Source organism: Bubalus kerabau, chromosome 1, assembly GCF_029407905.1.
Source record: "Bubalus kerabau isolate K-KA32 ecotype Philippines breed swamp buffalo chromosome 1, PCC_UOA_SB_1v2, whole genome shotgun sequence".
Classification (NCBI taxonomy): domain Eukaryota; kingdom Metazoa; phylum Chordata; class Mammalia; order Artiodactyla; family Bovidae; genus Bubalus; species Bubalus kerabau.
The window spans coordinates 42,972,562-42,992,350 of record NC_073624.1 but is presented as its reverse complement, the minus strand read 5'-3'; the positions used below and the strand labels follow the sequence as shown (position 1 = coordinate 42,992,350).

Below are 19,789 nucleotides of genomic sequence, written 5' to 3'. Positions count from 1 at the left end.
AGCAGCAGCAGCAGCAGCAGTAATATCTTAGTTAATTGTTAAGAGACTCACATTCTCAATGGGAGGTCATTGTTGTTTAAAACACATGCACTGAGTACACAATCATTTTATGTCTTTTTTTTTACAAAAAGGTTAATTTGGGAATCTGTGGCTAAATAGTATTTTTATATTAATGGATATGAAGCAGCCATAGTAAAACAGTAATAACAGTTCATCTAGATCACAGATTTAGAGATAGTTAGAAATTGTTTTAAATGAGGAAGATAAAGTCATTTTCAATTTAGCAAGCTATAGTAAAGGTAAGGTTTATTTTATTAATTTTATATAAAATTATTTGATAGTTTTTCCATTTCTAGAATGTCACTTTATAATTTTTGTTTTCATTTGGATTTATCTTTTGTCCTTATGTGATTTGATTCCTTTTGAAATGGATTCACAGAAGAGATTTCAAGTGATGAAGAGGAGACTAATGTAACTGCTCAAGCAATGCAGTCAAATAATGGAAGAGGTGAAGATGAAGAGGAAGATGATGATGACTGGGATGAAGAAGTGTTGGAAGAAACTGCTCTTGAGGGATTCAGTACTCCGCTGGACCTTGACAATAGTGTGGATGAATATCAATTTTTTACACAAGCTTTGCTGAGTATGTTGTTACTCCCTGAATCATCAAATATGGTTTTCATTTCCATCTTTTAGAAGTTGTTTGGGGGTCTACCCCAAATTGGTTTAGGATTCCCTGTAAAAATTGTATTTATTTTTAATTATAGAAATCCCCAAACATACATAAAATGAGAGCAGATAGCATAATGTCAGGGTAAGGTTGCAGGATATCCTCATAAAAGTAATTTAAGGCAAGAGTATCTGTATATATTGTTCATCCTCTAGGTATAAACAAAGATTTTTACAGAATGAAGTATCTCACATATTTTGCTTAAAAATTGTGGCCATAAACTTATCAGCAATTCACAATCCCCATGGGAAGGAATGGGGTCCATAAGAGAGTATATTTTTAACTATATAAGCAATATACCAATTTTTTACAGCAAAGGATACTAGAAATACAGTTAAAGTACTCATAAAAGATTGGAAGAAAATACTGTCATGTAAGATCCACAGATTACAGAAACCTTCTATAAATAACCTCGTATAAGAATGAGATACATAAATAGAAAGCTTATAGAATTAAAAATAAGTAATAAACCAATGAGAATATTTGGAAAATTATTATAAACAAGGTATAATGAAAAGAAATCCCACTATATGGGTTGCTTGATAGTTACATTGTATTTCTATGGCAGTATCATAATTTAGCTTATTTCCACTGATGGACATACAGGATATTTCCAGTTTTTTGTTTCTTTGCTGTTATAAAGAATATTAAATTGAACATCCTTGTTCAATTTGAACACCAACCCTAAAATATTGTTGTTAATACTAACAAGGTTCAGTTCAGTTCAGTCGCTCAGTCGTGTCCAATTCTTTGCGACCCCATGAATTGCAGCACGCCAGGCCTCCCTGTCCATCACCCGCTCCCGGAGTTCACTCAGACTCAGGTCCATCTAGTCAGTGATGCCATCCAGCCATCTCATCCTCTGTCATCCCCTTCTCCTCCTGCCCCCAATCCTTCCCAGCATCAGAGTTTTTCCAGTGAGTCAAATCTTCGCATGAGGTGGCCAAAGTACTAGAGTTTCAGCTTTAGCATCATTCCTTCCAAAGAAATCCCAGGGCTGATCTCCTTCAGAATGGACTGGTTGGATGTCCTTGCAGTCCAAGGGATGCTCAAGAGTCTTCTCCAACACCACAGTTCAAAAGCATCAATTCTTCGGTGCTCAGCCTTCTTCACAGTCCAACTCTCACGTCCATACATGACCACAGGAAAAACCATAGCCTTGACTAGACAGACCTTTGTTGGCAAAGTAATGTCTCTGCTTTTGAATATACTATCTAGGTTGGTCATAACTTTCCTTCCAAGGAGTAAGCGTCTTTTAATTTCATGGCTGCAGTCACCATCTGCAGTGATTTTGGAGCCCCCAAAAATAAAGTCTGACACTGTATCCACTGTTTCCCCATCTATTTCCCATGAAGTGATGGGACCGGATGCCATGATCTTCGTTTTCTGAATGTTGAGCTTTAAGCCAACTTTTTCACTCTTCACTTTCACCTTCATCAACAGGCTTTTGAGTTCCCCTTCACTTTCTGCCATAAGGGTGGTGTCATCTGCATATCTGAGGTTATTGATATTTCTCCCGGTAATCTTGGTACTAACAAGGTAGTGGTAGCCTAATATACTGGCAGTATGTAGTATGCCAATATATTGTTTATTACAAATACCATTAATGAGTCACCTCTATGTTTTATTGAAATTTAGCAGGAACAAGAGGTTGAGAGTCCAGGGAAATATATTCCAAAACATGAGGAAGATAAAGAGCATAAATGTGGAAATTGGAATGCAGAGGGTGTTCTCTAAGGCAGTTGCTACTGGACCTGGGTGTCCATTATGAGCAACAAAGAAGCTCTTTGGTCTTGGGTGGGATCTCAGGATATGTATTTTGAAAATGCTCCTCAAGAGACAGGCAACCAGCTTTGGCTCAGTCAGCACATAGAGACCACTGCTTAAGTCTCTGTGAAGTGGTAAAATTGTACCAAATTGTACCAGCCTTGGATTCTGGACTGAGGTTGTCTTTATCGCATTGCCGATTAGAGTGTTGTTGAATGTTTTTGTATAAAGAAGTGATCTTGGGGATGTGGTGGTTTCTTTCAGGGCTATTATCTATTGATAAGGTCCAAAAACAACTGAAGTGGACTAGACTTGGGAACCAAGTGTTAGGAAATTGCTTTATGTAAGTAGGGCCCTCGAGAGAAAGGATGGCATTTGATGAAAAAAGCATATAGGTAAAAACCATCAAGAAAGCAGCACAGAATTGGATGTGGAGAGGGTATCACAGTGGTTGACTAGGAGACTAAAAGAACTAGTGATGGAAATGGGGAGATCCAAGGAGAGTTTGAGAGGTAAAATGTTAAATTTGGTTATAGTTGTGCTGAGTTTCAGGTGACCTATCCAATGTAAAAGTCCAGGAAGTTTAGTGAACAGTTTTGCCTAAAGGTACAAATTTGAGGTTTTGGTGTAGATGCAGGTAGCATGTGGCATGTGCCGACAGCATGAGAATTCCTGAGGAAAATGATAACAAGTGAGTAAAGTGTTTCCCATGATCTGGATTTTATGGAGCTTTCATAGTTAGTGAAACCCCAAGAAGAGGAGGAGATGGCAAAGGAGGCAGAGAACTAGGCAAAGGAGAGATTTGTGGTGTTTCAGCCCTTCCACAAGGGGCTTCCCTTGTGGCTCAGCTGGTAAAGAATCCACCTGCAATGCAAAGACCTGGGTTCAATCCTTGGGTTGGGAACATCCCCTGGAGAAGGGAAAGGCTACCCACACCAGTATTCTGGCCTGGAGAATTATATATATAGTCCATGGGGTCGCAAAGAGTTGGGCACGACTGGCCGACTTTCACTTCACTTCAACCTTCCCTTGTAGCCCCACAGCCCCACATAGGTTGAGTACTAAAGTGAGTACTCAGGAGTCATCCTTTGTTGGAATAAGTTTTATCACCTATTGTCTGTTATCATTTTATTGTAATTTGGTTATATCATTAGTTATTATCTGAAATAATAATTGTCACTGGACTCCCTTATCATTCCTTCTTGCCTCAAACACCCCGCATTACAACAGCTGTGCAGAATCGGGATGCTGCGTGGTATCAACTGCTGATGGCACCGCTCAGTGAGGATCAGAGGAGGGCGCTGCAGGAGGTGTACACATTGGCCGAGCACCGGAGGACAGTGGCAGGTCAGCAGCATGATTTTCTGATCAGAGCGCATGTGTCGGTAGTCAGCTTTTATTTTTACCAGCCTGGTGGCACCTAAATACTGTTCTAAAATTTGTTTTTAGAGGCCAACCTTTCAAGATAATAAGAAATTATCATTATTTTATGATCTTTTTAATCACTTACGATAGTTTTGCAAAACACCCTGTGTTAACATGTGTCTTCAGTAGTGTTCTTATTCACACCTTTATCCTATTTTGGAGCCAAAGGTAAGACATAAAGTTGGGATGAATCTTGCTGAAGGAGAGTTAACCAGCTGGGTCACCCACCTAACCATCTAAACAGTGAACCAGAGGCATTTTATGAGTTCTTATAAGGACCTTATATTTCTAGAAATGAAATACTCTCCATTTCTTTTTGTTGGGCTTTATGTAGAAGTTGGTGATTCTTGTTGATTTTCAGTTTTTGAGCTAGAGAAATTATTTTATGCAGACATTATTATGGTCACTTCTGGAAAATTAATGGAAGATTTTGTAATTACAGAAGTATTTTAGTGGAAGACATTATGGAATAGGAATCTAGAGTTTAGAACTCAGGTTCTTCTGCATGGACTTTAGACTTCAGTCCTGCCTAGATTCTGTATCGCCTCTCCTAATGGGAGAAGTGAGTGTGCCCTTTTAGGAGTAGACACTCTGGCTTTGAGCCTTGTTTTTATCTTGCTCAGTTTTAGCAAACAGTTTTTCCAAAATAGAGATGGTAATTCCAGTCATTCCTCAGTATCTTCAGAGGGGATTAGTTCCTGGGCTCCCCTCAAATACCAAAATCCTAGGATGCTCAAGTTCCTTGTTAAAATGGTGTGGTGCAGTGGGCCCTCTATATCCTATGTGTATGTGGGTTACACATCCCCAGACACCTGGACGATGGTACTTACTGACATGGGTTTGTTAAAGGCTAGTGTTCAATTGGGCAGAATAATTAATACCACGATTCACATTCCTTCACAGTGCTAACTCTAAAGAATCTGTCTCCTTTGAGGATATTTCCAACTTTGTCACCTTAGATACTTTTCTCTTTTCCCTGCTTTCTCTTCAAATTCTAGAGGCAAAGAAGAAGATTGAACAACAGGGAGGCTTCACCTTTGAAAACAAAGGAGTCCTCTCTGCATTTAATTTTGGGACTATGCCCACCAACAACTGAAAGAAGGAACATCAACTGACCAAACATCATTGTTACATTGAACGTCAGCTGGAAGGAGAGGGTCAGCAGAGCTGGGAGGGGCTGCTGTTCGCACCACCTGCTGTGCCAGTTACACTTGGCGTCTGGCAGCACCTTTCTCTGCCCCTGTGTCCCCTTTGATCTTTCTCACCCTGAAGTATATATTTTAAGCAGCTACTGTAATGTATGAAATTAAAGAAAAACAAAATCATAGGACTGAAAAGGACAAAGCATATGTTCCAAAGGATGAATGACCAAGGTGGATTTAGAGGATTGGATGGAATTGCACGTCTCAGGTTTTGCCATGCAGAATCAATGGATTTATGCGAATAACAGTGCCTTCTGTTGTACATGAATTATCTGAAAAAAAATTTTTTTGGAGTGTGTTGCAATTTTTTTTAAAGCATAAAACATATTTCTAGATAAATGTAAACCTTGGCTATATGTTGATTTATTCTGTATTTTACTATGTGAATTTCCTGTTAGACAGTTAGCTATGAGTCACTCTGGTTTCAAAATCATCACTGCTCCCCTTGATCCCCCTGCTGCTGGGGGCTTTCTTCAGGGGTTGTACAATATGCACTGGCTCTGGTTTTTCATAATGTGTTTTTTCCTAAGGATGTGGCTTTCCTAAGAAGTGTCTTATTCTCTCTTCTGTCATATTTTTCAGCCCTTAAAGGGGTAGTATTTCTTTTGAATCAATCTGTATGAGTATTGATTTCATTCATAACCTGGTAAGTTCAGGACTCAAAAATTTCTTGGCAGCAAGTGGCAGGGACTCCTTAGTCACTGGAATTAACAATAAGTCCGAGTGTTTTCTGAATCATGTACTTAATTATGCAGTTAATTGATAATTATGCTCAAGCACATTGAACTTCTAAGAGAAAGGTGCTGCATAAGCATGCTGTCTTTCTGGATGGGGGCTTGCATTGTCAATAACTTATCATTCCAGCTGTGTTGGACCTGGGTCCAGAACATTTTGTAACAATATTTTTTATCTAGGAAAAAGACCCAAGTAAATCTAACTGCTTGCTTTCTCACACATCTGACTTTTCTCCTATCTAATCTGAACTGAATCTGTTTTTATTTTAGCTCAGTTTGGCTTCTATTTTTCAGGGGTTGGGATATTGGTCACTGCACTCTTACATTGTAATGATGCAAGATAGCCCATGAGAAATATTACAGATAGAGGTTACAGCTGTTTTTCTGAACTGATTCAGTGCCAGAACATGGGTCATAGTGTTTTCATTCTGTAAAGTGAAAATGGATTTTCAGAACTTAATATATTTCTGGATATGATACAGTTGTCCTTTTTTATGAACTGTTTGCCGCTTATATTTTCCATCAGTGACTGGAGGAATTTCCTCCAGGTGCTTTCTAGATTACCATCCCTTGTTAATATGAACTGTTTTTAGAATTTTAGGTTATTTAAGTAGATTTTACAGAAGTAGCCCAAGAAGCCATGAGTTTCAGTTAAATGATCCCCTGCTTTCCTCTGCCCCACTCTTCCCAAGGCACTGATAGTGTGCCAACTGGGAGTTAGAAGAGAAAGATGGCATTGGGGGAAATTGTTAACATCTTAAGCTTTGAAACTCTTTTTATTCTCCTTATGTCCCAAAGGGTTTAATTTGAACATAATATGCCTTCACACTGGATTGTAAGAGGCATGTGATTTTATTTTTGTGCTGTATTGTCTCCTGCAGTATTAAAGGGAAAGAAGTGTTAATGTGTATCATCCTATCTTGTTTTGAAGCCAGGGTAGTTGTACAGTTTTGTTACCAGCAGTGCTAACCTGAATGTGATCTGATAACCTTGGAAATGCAGGAACTCATATGAATGTATAATAAAATGCGGCTGATTCCCAGGATCCTGAACTCCTCTGTGTGAAATATTTTCTGAAACACCCGTCGGGATGTTTTCCTGACTCCTGGGGACCTGAAGCAAGGTGGGCATAGGTTGGGCTCATCAGAAACAGCTAAAGAGTGGGGAGTGTTTGGGGACAAGAGCCCATCTTATAAACCAAGGTGTCCAAATGAGAACTGCAGATGCTCTGAAAAAGCAAGATCATTCAACCACATCAGGACCCTGAAGAAAAGGAAAAGATGCCTGTGGTGGAGCCATTTTCTGATGTGTATGTGCGTGCTTAGTCATGTCTGACTCTTTGCAACCCCATGGACTGTCGCCCAGGTTCCTCTGTCCATGGGATTTTTCAGGCAACAATACTGGAGTGAGTTACCACTTCCTCCTATAGGGGATCTTTCTGACTCAGGGATCAAACCCAAGTCTCTTGTGTCTCCTGCATTGGTAGGTGGATATTTTGCCACTGTGCCACCTGGGAAGCCCCAGTTTTTTGATGGGTGACCATCAAATTAGGAGCAGTTGAAACTGAGTGAAATGGTAAGTGCTGGCCTTTTGATTCTCAAATATTTACCTAGAATGACAGTAAGCTTCTCTTCCCTACCTCTGATTTATGTTAAGACTGCACTGAACCAGTACATTGTTCATCTGTGAAAATTACAAAGAAAGAAAATAAATTAGGTTATTTGTTTAATATAGTGAATTACAGTCCAGTTTTCTGTTCAGCAGTGGAGGTTGAAAATTGCAATACATTTATGGAGGAAATCAAAGGAAATTTCTCCATGTGATCAGAGCCTGCCAGTTTTGTATGTGTGTGTGCATGCGTGTGCACATGTTTCATCTGTAAAAAAAAAAAAAAAAATCAGATAAGCCTTAAATGGAAATCCATCCTGCTCCTGTTTCACTCTCTCCACTAAGATTAGTGTACAAGTGGGTTGGAAACATCTCAGGCAGTCCATTAGTGACTAAGACCACAAAGTCAGTGAATGAAAGGTTGGGCTGTATTTTTAAGAAGAAGCACAAACACCAGTGCAACCATGGCCAATTCTGTAGCCAGGAGAGAGATTGTGTATGCAGTAGTGGGTTGAGTGGCAGGAGAGTCTGGGGCAGACAGCAGTGCTGGCAGAGAGAAGAGGGCTATGTTGTGAGAAGGTCTGCAAGACTCTTCCATTAAGGGGGAAGGTGAGTGAAGGCCCATGCTCCCTGTAGAGCACCTGAGATGAAGTTCACCTTGGAGATCATCCAGTTTGAAAAAAAGATTCAAGCAGTACATGGATATCTCTCAAGAGCTAAGAATCAGAGGCTTCACAGAGGGTCTGGAATATACTTGGAGCTAAGAGCAATTCAGGCAGGAGTGACCTTAGAGAGTGTGCGTGCTTAGTTGCTCAATTGTGTCCAACTCTTTGTGATCCCATGGACTGTAGCCCACCAGGCTCTCTGTCCATGGAATTTTGCAGGCAAGAATATTGGAGTGGGTTGCCACTTCCCACTCCAGGGATCTTCCTGACCTGGGGTTCTAACCTCCGTCTCTTGAGTCTCCTGCATTGGCAGGCGGATTCTTTACCAGCTGAGCCATTGGAGAAGTCAATCATTGGTACCAAGTCTCCACAAAGAAGACTAATAACTAGACTGGAGAATTCAGGGGGACTTGAAACATCCCACCTGAAATTGAATTATTTCTGTGCCTGGCTGCAGTGCAACAAATATTTATTTGTCATACCTCTCAGCTTCTTGGATCTAATTTCTTAGACCAGAGATTGAACCCAGGCCATGTCAGTGAAAGCACCATGTCCTAACCACTGGACCACCCAGTGAATTCTCAAGCAATTATTTAAAAAAGTTTAATAATTTGGTCTCCCCTTTAACCTAGTACTGTTTAAGTGTTCACTCAATATTTATTCAGTGAAGTTGGGGAGAAATTTTTTATTAATAGATATTGTATACAAATATTTTCAAAATAAGAGACTTCTATACATTTATTACACACAGTTTTCCAAGCCAGGTAATCCAATATTGGTCATTCCCAATAAACAAAACTACAAACTCAATTTCTCAATTTTTAGCTTCCTGCAGCTGCTGATATAAGACAACCCTCTGCTAGGTGGCGCCAAAATGAGGGGCATTTTCCACATAAAACAATGTTTGACATCAGTAGATATCAGCAGGAAGTGTTTATCTTTTCTACTTTGGTGGGAACAAGAAAACTGGTTTTCATTTCACTAGTTGGTAAATGAGGAGCTGTATTTGGAAACCGTCATCAGCTGGCGCCCTGTTTCCTGGGTGTCCCAGTGAGGTCAGCCCTCCCGACAGCGGGAGTTCCAGGACACACCCTCTGGCCAGCCCCTTCGTGGGGCTGTGGTTGGGCACTTTCACCAGAGATTCCCTGAGGCAGTGACAAGTTAAATAAGCAGATTGTTTACTCTTTCAACATGCCAGCATCTGACAGGCCTTCATCCTTTCCTTCCAATCAAGTTTTGATGAATATGGTACAGCCCAGACTTTGGATCTAGAGAGCTGTGTGACTCCAGATGGAGTCTACTTGCTGTGGTAGCCAGCTTCCACGATGGCCCACAACGAGCTTTGATATCTCTTGGGTTGCTCCCTCTCAGATTGTTCCACAGTTAAGCTGTGAGAGCTATAGCATGCAGAAGTTATGGTGTGTCACTTCCAAGATTAGATTATAAAAATATGTGACTTACATCTTGGATGTGTTTTCTCTCTCCCTCTCTCCATGTGCTCTGGTGGGAGCCATGTTGTGAGTGGCCCTATGGTGAGGACCATATGGCGAGGAGCTGAATGAAGCCTGCCAGGAGACACACGCATGACTTAGAAAGTAGATCCTTCAAGCTTGTCAAGTCTTCAGCGATCACAGACCTGGCTGACAGCTTGATTGTAATAACCTCATGAAGGACCCTAAATCATAAGCATCCAACCAAGCCACTCCTAGATTCCTGATTCTCAGACACTGAGACAATAAATGACTGTTGATTTTAGCTGTTTGGTGACCTTTTGTTATGCTGCTATAAATAACTAATACACTGTTTACAAAAACTCTCCCATACTTTCTACTATGAATAAATAATACACCCTGGATTGCCAGGAAATAGAATGCTGACATCTGATATGAGGCAGCACTAGATATTTTCCAAGATTTATCCCTACCCAAGATTCTACAGTAGTTTGAAGCTGAAGACTGACTATAATAACTGAATTTTCCTAAAATAATCTAGATTTTCTACTTTCAAACTGAACTGTATCTAAAAACAGATATGACAGAACCTGCAGATTAGATTCAGTTTACATCTTGTTTATGGATGTTAGGTGTTTGTTCTCAAGTATTATCATTTATTTTAATTTTTAGTCAGCTTTATTGTTTAACATGTGAAACTTTCTATAAATAAAAAGGCATGGTGCAGTTTATAGGCTATGTTTTTATTGTCATGAAGTATCATTTGAAACCATGACTGAACTAATTTTTTTGTGTGTTCAGACATTATCTTGAGTTACACTGACCCCGTGGGTCAGCTGTACAAACTCATGCAGTGCAGTTTGTCCGCAGATCACTTTTACATGCATGATGATCTTGCATTGCTGTAAAGCTAATTCTCAGTCCCTTTCAAAAAGATTCACAAGTTTGGATGTGTGTCTCTGCCCTTGGGCTCTATTTTTACTGCGTCCTGTTTATATTCAACTTGGAAATTTGATTTTCAGAGACATCTGTGTTTAGAATTGACTGTGGGGCTTAAACACTAGAACAGAATTGCTCTTGTAATATAATAACACAGGCATTTGCCTCCCTAGGTCTTTTGTTGAGCTGTCACTTGCTGATGGTTATTTGGTGACATTGTGATTTTATTCTGCCTTGTGGAGAACCACTAAATTAGGGTAATGGATTATGCTGTCAATCAAGTTTGACAGACCCTCTATGAGAAATTGTAATGGAATGAAAGCAACATGGTCCAGTTGTTCTGTGATTAGCAATGTACCTTAATAACTGAAGTAGCCCTTCAGTTATTGAATGCTATAAAGTGCATTTCAGTATGGTGGATCTAGCTTCCCACTGCATGCTTCTATAAGATTGTATGTGTGGTACTCAAGGCAGTTTTTAACCTGTGACACTTTCAAAACAAAGTTTAGACATGCTGTTTAAAAGCATTTGATTATATGTACATATATATATATAGTGTGTGTGTGTTTGTGTGTATATGTAAATGTCATTGGAGCGACGTTTATGGCATAACAATGTATTGAGGAAAAACTTTTCCTCTGCTCTCTTAGGTTCAGTAACTGTGGTCTTGAGAATTAACCTAAGAAAAGAAAACGGGAAAAGTACAGTTTTTTATTCATTTTCCTATTCATAAGATTTCACAGAAGCAAAACTCAAAGAAGCGGTTAGAAATTTAGAATAACTTCTAAAAGTCAACAAACAAGAATATGGGAGTGAGCTGGACCATGTGGCCAGCTTCTGCTTTGCCCACTCACACTGTACAAGCAAGTGACAGGCCATCAAGCCATCTGCCTTCAGCCCGGGGCCACCTTCATTCTCTGTCACCAATACCAGGCAGAGAAAGGGTGACCTTTCTTGTTCCTAGAATTCTAAAAGCTATTTTTGCCCACACAAATTTCTTTCTTTTTTCTTTTCTTTTTTGGGTCATGCTGAGTGGCTTGCAGAATCTCAGTTCCCCAACCAGGGATTGAACCCAGGTCACGGCAGTGGGAGTCTGGAGTCCCAACCACTAGGCCACCAAAAACCCTCCCTCCTCAATGCCAGGAGCCGGCATATTGCATATTGAGTGCATATTGCATATTGCATATTGAGTGCAGCACTTTCCACAGCATCATCTTTCAGGATCTGGAATAGCTCAACTGGAATTCTATCACTGCCAGGAGCCAGCGTGAGGAACTCCGCCCGTGACAAAGGTCATGAGGAAGGAGGCTCGGCATACGCAAAGGTGGGATCGAGCCTCAGGAGTCCCCCTGGAAATTCTCGAGCATCTACCCCCAAAACCAGAGTCTGCCTACTTTCTGCTTTGTGCTTTCACCTACACCTCTGACTTTACGGGGGGCTGTCCCCCACTACCTCTCTCTGAAAAAAGAATTAGCTTACAGCTCTAGTTAATAATTCCTGGGTGTGACAGTGTTTAACCTACAAACTCCTTTGGAAATCCTCTAGCCTGCCTGAATAGGCTTTTCCGGCCACATGTGATTGTTCAGAGCCTCCCAACTGTGAGAGGCAGGAGATGTTCTAAACTGTCTAAACACAGATTCTTTTGAGTAGTTAAAAGATTGATTAGAAATTGTATTGGTGAAGGGTTTTTCACTTATTGAGCCAATGTTTGCTGCTAAGTCTCCATACTCCTTACCTACTGTGTCCTTGGCAGTGTATTGATTGATATAATGGGTGTATAGAAATGTAAAATGCAGCTTTGTCCAATGCTTTTTTGGAGGCTGGTGCCTGACTTTGGAATAATCACCTTTAGAGACAAATAAGTTTCTTAAAATGTTAACAGGCCTCCGGGCCAGAAGATGATGTAATTCACCTGAACTTTTGCATATGATAAGTTTGAAAGCCTGACTTCGATTAGGACCAGGAACTGCTGTTCTTGCATGACTCCACCCCTTCCCCCATTATCCTCTATGCACAACTTAAGGTATAAAAACTACTTTGGAAAATAAAGTGCGGGCCTTGTTCACTGAAACTTGGTCTCCCCATGTCGCTCTCTCTCTCAAATTCTGGCCGAGTCTCCATCTGGAGCGTGGAACCCTCCATGCTTGCTAATTATGCCTGGGCTTCTAAGATCCGACTGGGGAGGCCTCAGTGTCTCCTCTCCTTTGGGAGAACGGAAGGACGCCTGTGGCCTACGTAAGTGGTGCAAACTTCTTGTCTTGAAGTTTTATTGGTCTCCCGCGTAAACCAAGCTACTCAGCCTCTTTTCTCCACTGAATTTTCCTACTGAGCTATCCTCATTCTATTACTCTTTATATCTTTGATAAATATTTATAAATAAATAGGTCGCTGACGCCATCCCCGCTTCGAATACCCTGGATCAGCCGGGGCTGGACCCCGGCACCTCAACCACACACACACACACATTTCTTGATATTCTGTAAAACACTCTAGAATTCTTGATGCTTGTTACAGATTTTCTTGCCTTTAGAAAAAACATTTATGGGCCAACATTCTGTTTAATGGTCATTGACTCTACTTTTGGCATGCTTTTATGCCTCATCTTTCTCATTTATTTTCCCCTCTGGCTTCTAATTTTTCTTTAGATTCTTTTTCATTTCACTGTACTCTTGTCTGAAAATTTAGTTTGTATTGGGAAGCCTGGGAAGTCTATATGCCAAGTTCATTAAATACCTACTAGGGTTTTAGAGAAGGAATGATTTTTCAGTCTGGTTCACACTGAATTTTTTTTTTTTTTTTGCCATGCCTCATGGTTTGGGATCTCAGTTCCCCTACCAGGGATTGAACCTGAGCCCCAGCAGTGAACCCAGGCCCCTCCCTCTTGGACTTCCCCCATCTCCATCCCATTCATCTAAGTCATCACAGAGCACCGAGCTGAGCTACCTGTGCTATGCAGCAGGTTCTCACTAGCTGTTTATTTTACACAGGGTAGTGAAGTATATTTATGTCAAACCTAATTTCCTAATTCATCCTACCCTCCCCTTCCCCATCCTGTGTCCACACGTCCATGTTCTACATCTTCATTTCAATTCCTGCCCTGCAAATAGATTCATCTGTACCATTTTTCTAGATTCCACATATATGCATTAACATATGGTATTTGTTTTTCTTTTTCTGACTTCACTCTGTATGATTCTAGGTTCATCCACATTGCTACAAATGATCCAATTTCACTTCTTTTTTTATGGGTGAGTAATAGTCGATCATATATATGTACCGCATCTTCTTTACCCATTCAAGTAGATGCTTCTTTAAGAAGAAAAAACAAGATGAAATTTTGAAAGTAGTTGCCTGAGAAACTGGTGGAGACGGCCATTACTGTGATTTTTGATTAGGTTTTTATGTTCCTAAACCTCTATCATCTCTTTTTAAGAATATAATCCGCTCCCCCCCACCCCCCACCTTATGTTAAGCTATGTAGAGAGAAAGGAATTCGGAAGGGCAAAGTGAGCCTTGTACCTGAGGCAGGGGGAAGTTAAAATTGCAAGAACTCTAGGTAATTGGTATGTTACAGGATGGCAACTGGGAGATTGGGATGAGGGAAATTGACTGTTTCCTCTGTCCCTAGTTCTAAAATGCACTTAGGGAAAACTCTGTATAGATCCTTTCCTTACCAAGCTCCTCTATTTGTTTCTCTTGATAATTAGTCATATTTTTTGCATATCTTTGCGTGCTGAGGAATTCTTATTTAATACTGGAAACTTAAAAAAAAAAAAAAGGCTTGGGACTTTCCTGGTGGTCCAGTGGTTAAGACTCCACAGTGGGCACACATTTCATTCCTGATCAGGGAACTAAGATCCTGCAAGGCCAAAAATAAAAGAGGCTCCACATGATGATGTCTTTTCATGGAGAAAGTTCAAAAATTTCCCTAAGAAAACAGATTTGGAATAAGGGGAAACATTTTAATACTATCAGCGACTGGGCTGTTTTGAGGTTAGATTACAGTTCTGGTAAGATTCAGTCTACTCTTTGTGCCTTGTACCTAGAGCTTGCCCTTCAGGATTTCAGTTAAGAGACTGGTAGGTCTGGGTCTCCTTAGCTCCGAGAACTATGGGAATTTCTGCCCTGCTTTTCACTGGTTTTCAGAAATGTTCTTTAATCTCCCATTATGCACATTTTGGAATTAGCTAAATGCCTTGATGGCGGAGACCAGGTCTCAGATCTCCAGCTTTGGCATTTCAGTCCTGAATGCCCACACAAAGCTCTGTGAGTTTCTTTTGTCTTCCCAGAAGAGACCTGTCTGGACCAAGCTCAGATCCTCAGTCTTCAGCCTATGCCCAGAATTGACAGATACCTCCTGGAAAAGTCAACTGCCAGTTCTCAACAGCTTTACAGAAGGTTCTGTCAGTCTCTGGAATTTTAGTCCCTCTAGTACTGTTTGCTTTTGTATCTCTCTGTTACCTTAGAAAATTTTAAAGGTTTAAAAAGTTTATCTGGGTTTTGTAGTTCTCAGTAGGAGCATTTTCCTGCCATGAATTCCGTCATATCCAGATGCAGAAATATGCCTTTTATTTTTTGTCCGTTTGATCTGATGTGGGCTGAGAGAAATGAAATAGCCTTCCACTGCTGTTTCCATCTGTGTCTCTTGGTGCTTGCAAAAGTTTCTGTTTTTATCAACATTGTTGCTACATTGTTTAGTACAGAGGTAGTCATAGCTGTTACATTTTCATTTTGGTTTGTATGCTCTGACGCTGTGAAGTGCCTTTATTATTGCTTTTTGGCTTGATTTCTACCTTCTCTAACATTTTATTACACTAGCCACTTTCTTTTTGTTTTGCTTTTTCTGGTATTTTTTGTTGTTCATCTTTTTAGCTTTTCTGAATAATTTTGTTTTCATTGTTATTCTGTATTATAGCCTAGGAATTGGGTTTGTGACCTAGATCTGTGAGTCAATCTGAAAATCAATCTTTTTCTTTTATAAGCTAAATTAAACCTACACATATTGGTAGGATTAATTTTAGACCTATGATATGTGTAACATTTTAAAAGTCTCTTCTTTGCAGCCTCTTTCTTTCTGATAGTGGCTACATAATTATATCTTTATTTAATACTTTTATTCTCTTTTTTTCTTTAGAATAATATGTAAAATTTTCCTAACATAAGCAGCATTAAAGTTGCGTGTATTCTCTTCTTCCCCTTCATCCCGTCCTCTCCATCCCACAGTTCGGGTAAATGATGCTATCTTTCTTAGTGTTGACTTTTGTGCTGTCAAATATGTTTTACTTCTAAAACTTGAATTTTCAACTTTAAATACCTCTTGGTTTCTTGGTATTATAGATGAAGCAATCAATGAGTTTATTCTTTTTTCTGCTTTCCCTCTTTCCATTAAAAAAAATTGTTTTTAAGTTGTCAGGTCATATACCACATATATTTTATTCTGCCACTCTATTTCCCCCCCTTTTAAATTTTATATCTGTTGGTAGATATATTTACTGCCATTGAGAAGTCTTTTAACTGAGGCTTCCTCAGTCATCCCTTGGCTGATTACAGTTTTTCCTCTAGTAGTGTCCTTTGGAAGAATATACACGAACATTATTCCCTGAATTCTGGAATGTTCAAGGCAATTTGATAGTATTAACCATTGGAATGAATGTGACTAAAAGCTCTGTTTCTGGCAAGAGTATAAATTGGTACAACCACTGGAAAGCAGGTTTGCAACAACTTATCAAGTTAAACACTCACTACTATATGACTCAGAAATTTCATGTCTACTCAGGGACAACTCATACACAGGTTTTCAGAAGTCACATAGAGGGCTGTTCATAACAAGATTCTTTATAACAGTAAAAAATTGAATGACCACCAAAAAGCAAATGATAAGTAAATCAAGGTATATTTTTCAAATTTTATACATCAATCAAAATGAATAATCTATAGTCACATTCAACAGTATAGACAAAGTCTTAGCAATGTGCTATATTTTACTAATTCTCATCCTTGTCATTTTAACACTTGTAAAATTGTGATATATATTACAATTAATGGTATGTCATTGTTTAATTAGAGGATATTATCTTTTCTTATATAAAATAACACTGTATCTTACATTTCATGGGAACTTGTATTCAAGGACATATGGTAATAATATGTGACATAATGAAGTGTCAGAAGATTACGTTCAATATGGTGCCCTTTGTGTAAGGTTGAAACAACTAAAACTAAGCAATTTTATTTATGAACATGTATGTATGACAATACTATGTGTGTCCAAGGGGGTAATAAAAAAATTAAGGATGGTGATTCCTTCTGGTGGGGGAAGTCAAATTGATGAGATATGAAAGAAAGGTAGATGAAAGTTACTGTTTGAGTTCTCATGTTGGTTTCATGGATATTTAGATAATTATTTAAACATTTCTTATTTTAATAATAATTAACAAATTATCATAAATCAAATAAATATATGTATAATACATAAATGACATGTATGGACTAAGAGTGAAAATATGCTTTGAGCCAAGAATTCTGACTAGTTTTATACACCCTGAGGTTGAAACTTTATATTAGAAGTAAAATTTGGCTGGTTCATACTGACCTTGAGTTTAAGTGTTAAAACTACCTTCTGACATTGAAAGTTATTTTTGAGTAATCTGACATCTACCATCATCCTTATTTTCTTTTTCTTTTTCATAAATGATATCATCTTTTTGCTTGGATTTCCAAATGATTTTCTGACTCTTTAAAGACAGTGGATTTACTAAGATATGTCTGTTTTGTTGGAGGTGGATTAAGTTTTCCTAATATACAGTGTGCTTTTTCAATAGGTAGGCTTAGATCATGTATTCCAGAAATACTTTCTATAGTTATATTTTCAAATATGCATTCTATTCTACCATTTTGACTTTCTTCTTTTGGACTCTGTATGTCTAAGATACACTTTACTTGTCTTCTGTATCTATGATTTTATCTCTAATCCTGTTGATATTTTTCTCTATTTTGGCTTAATTTTGCTTGCTTTTCTCATTTCTTTCCTGCCTATCTCTTATTGTGCTTTCCATAATATCTATTTTATATATATATATACATTTTGCTTCAACATACGTCTCTTTCCTTCCTCCTCCATTGCGTTATTATTAATCATGTATAATACACTATTATAATGAAGTGTAAGTGAAGTGAAAGTCGCTCAGTTGTGTCCAACTTTTTGCGACCCTTTAGACTATACAGTCCATGGAATTCTCCAGCCCAAAATACTGGAGTGGGTAACCTTTCCCTTCTTTAGGGGATCACTCCAACACAGGGATTGAACCCAGGTCTCCTGCATTGTAGGCAGATTCTTTACCAGCTGAGCCACCAGGGAGGTCCATTATCATAGTGATTATATCTTTGTTAGTTAGAAGTACATCAATATAGCTATATCATTATTATTTTATACAGTTGTCTTTTAAATCAAGAGAAGAAATAAGTAAAAAATGCATTTATATTATGTTATACATTTACCTATGTGTGTACACAGAATAATGACTCCCCAAAGATGTTCATGTCTTAATCCTCAAAACCTGTGATTATGTTAGGTTATATAACAAAGAAAAATTAAGGTTCTAGATAGAATTAAGACTGTTCAGCTGCTGAGTTTAAGAGAGGGGAGACTATTTTGCATTAGCCCAGTGGATACAACATAATCCCAGTGTTTTTAAAAGTGGAAAAGGGAAGCAGAAGAGAAAATCAGAGTGATATGAGAAGGACCCAACCCACCATTTCTATCTCTTAAGATGTAGGAAGAGAACCACAAGTCAAGGAATGCAGATAGCTTATAGAAGCTGAATGAGAGAACTTAGTGGATTTTCCCCTAGAACTACCAGGAGAGAATGTAGACCAGCTGACAACTTGATTTTAGCCCAGTGAGATCTGTTTTGGACTTCTAAACTTACGAGATAGTATTTTTGCATCATTTTAGGCTGCTAAGTCTTTGGTAATCTGTTAACTAAAGCCATGACTTCCCTGGTGGCTCAGATGGTAAAACATCTGCCTACAATGCAGGAGACCCGGGTTCAATCCCTGGGTCGGGAAGATCTCCTGGAGAAGGAAATGGCAACCCACTCCAGTATTCTTGCCTGGAAAATCCCTTGGATGGAGGAACCTGATAGGCTACAGTCCATGGGGTCGCAAAGAGCCGAACACGACTGAGCGACTTCACTTTCTAACTAAAGCCATAAGAAACTAACAGACTATGTAATTATCTTTACCATGTTCTTTGCTTTTTTCATGTGAATTTATTTATTTATTTATTTTTCAGCCAGGGGGGTGTCTTTTAGAACTTATTGTAAAAGTAGATCTGCAAGCAACAGTTTCTCTGTCTTTTAAAAATCTGGGTATGTCTTTATTTCACCTTCATTTTGGATAATTTTACTAGATATGTACTTTTTAGTTGACTTTTTTTTTTATCTTAGCATTTTGAATATATCATCCCACTTTCTTCCGGCCTCCATTGTTGTGATGAAGCTGTTAATCTTACTGAGGGTCCTTTATGGTGAATTGCTTTTCTCTTGCTATGTGGAAAAACTTCTTTTTGTCCCTTGGCAGTTTGAATATGATGTGTCTAGGTATGGATCTGTTTGAATTTATCCTACTTAGGGCTTGTTGAGCTTCTTGGCTGTGTGGATTAATGTTTTTCATCAAATGTGGGAAGTTTTCGGTCATTACTGTGTGTGTGTGCTAAGTTGCTTCAGTTGTGTCTGACTGTTTGTGACCCCATGAACTGTAGCCTGCCAGGCTCTCTGTCCATGGGATTCTCCAGGCATGAATACTGAAGTGGGTTGCCATGCCCTCATTCAGGGGATCTTTCTGACCCAGGGACCGAATGTGTGTCTCTTGTATCTCCTGCATTGGCAGATGGGTTCTTTACCACTAGGATCACTTGGGAAACCTCAGTCATTACTATTTAAAATCTTTTTCTGTGCCCTGCTACACTGCCTTTTTCTCTTTAAAAGTGGCACCTCTGTGTATGCCCCTCTGAACTTCACCTGGTTCAGTATGATGTCTTCAGCCTTCTTTTGCATGCCCCTGGTTTCTTCACCCAATGCTGTACCTCCTTGGAGTGTGATCCTTCATTTTGGCTGATGCTTTTGATATTTGCTACTCCAGATACCCACAGGCACCTTCCATCTTTTTCTCTCTCTCTTCTCCAGCACGTGATATCTATTCAAAGCCAGTCCTGTCTACAACAGGTCTCATTCAGGGTGAGGTCCTCACCTTCAGGGGAAATATTTTG

At 39.2% G+C, this 19,789-nt stretch overlaps 1 protein-coding gene across 2 annotated transcripts in view; it reads left to right on the top strand.

The window, feature by feature from the left end:
- IPO8 (importin 8) overlaps positions 1–6,903 on the top strand; it is a 66,568-nt gene extending 59,665 nt beyond the window's left edge. For both annotated transcript variants that reach the window (XM_055573101.1, XM_055573092.1), the window contains 3 exons: positions 440–643; positions 3,728–3,844; positions 4,921–6,903. In XM_055573101.1, the coding sequence (XP_055429076.1) occupies positions 440–643; positions 3,728–3,844; positions 4,921–5,018 (419 nt within the window). In that variant the 3' untranslated portion in view covers positions 5,019–6,903. The remainder of the gene's footprint in view (positions 1–439; positions 644–3,727; positions 3,845–4,920) is intronic.
- Positions 6,904–19,789: the final 12,886 nt, after the last annotated feature.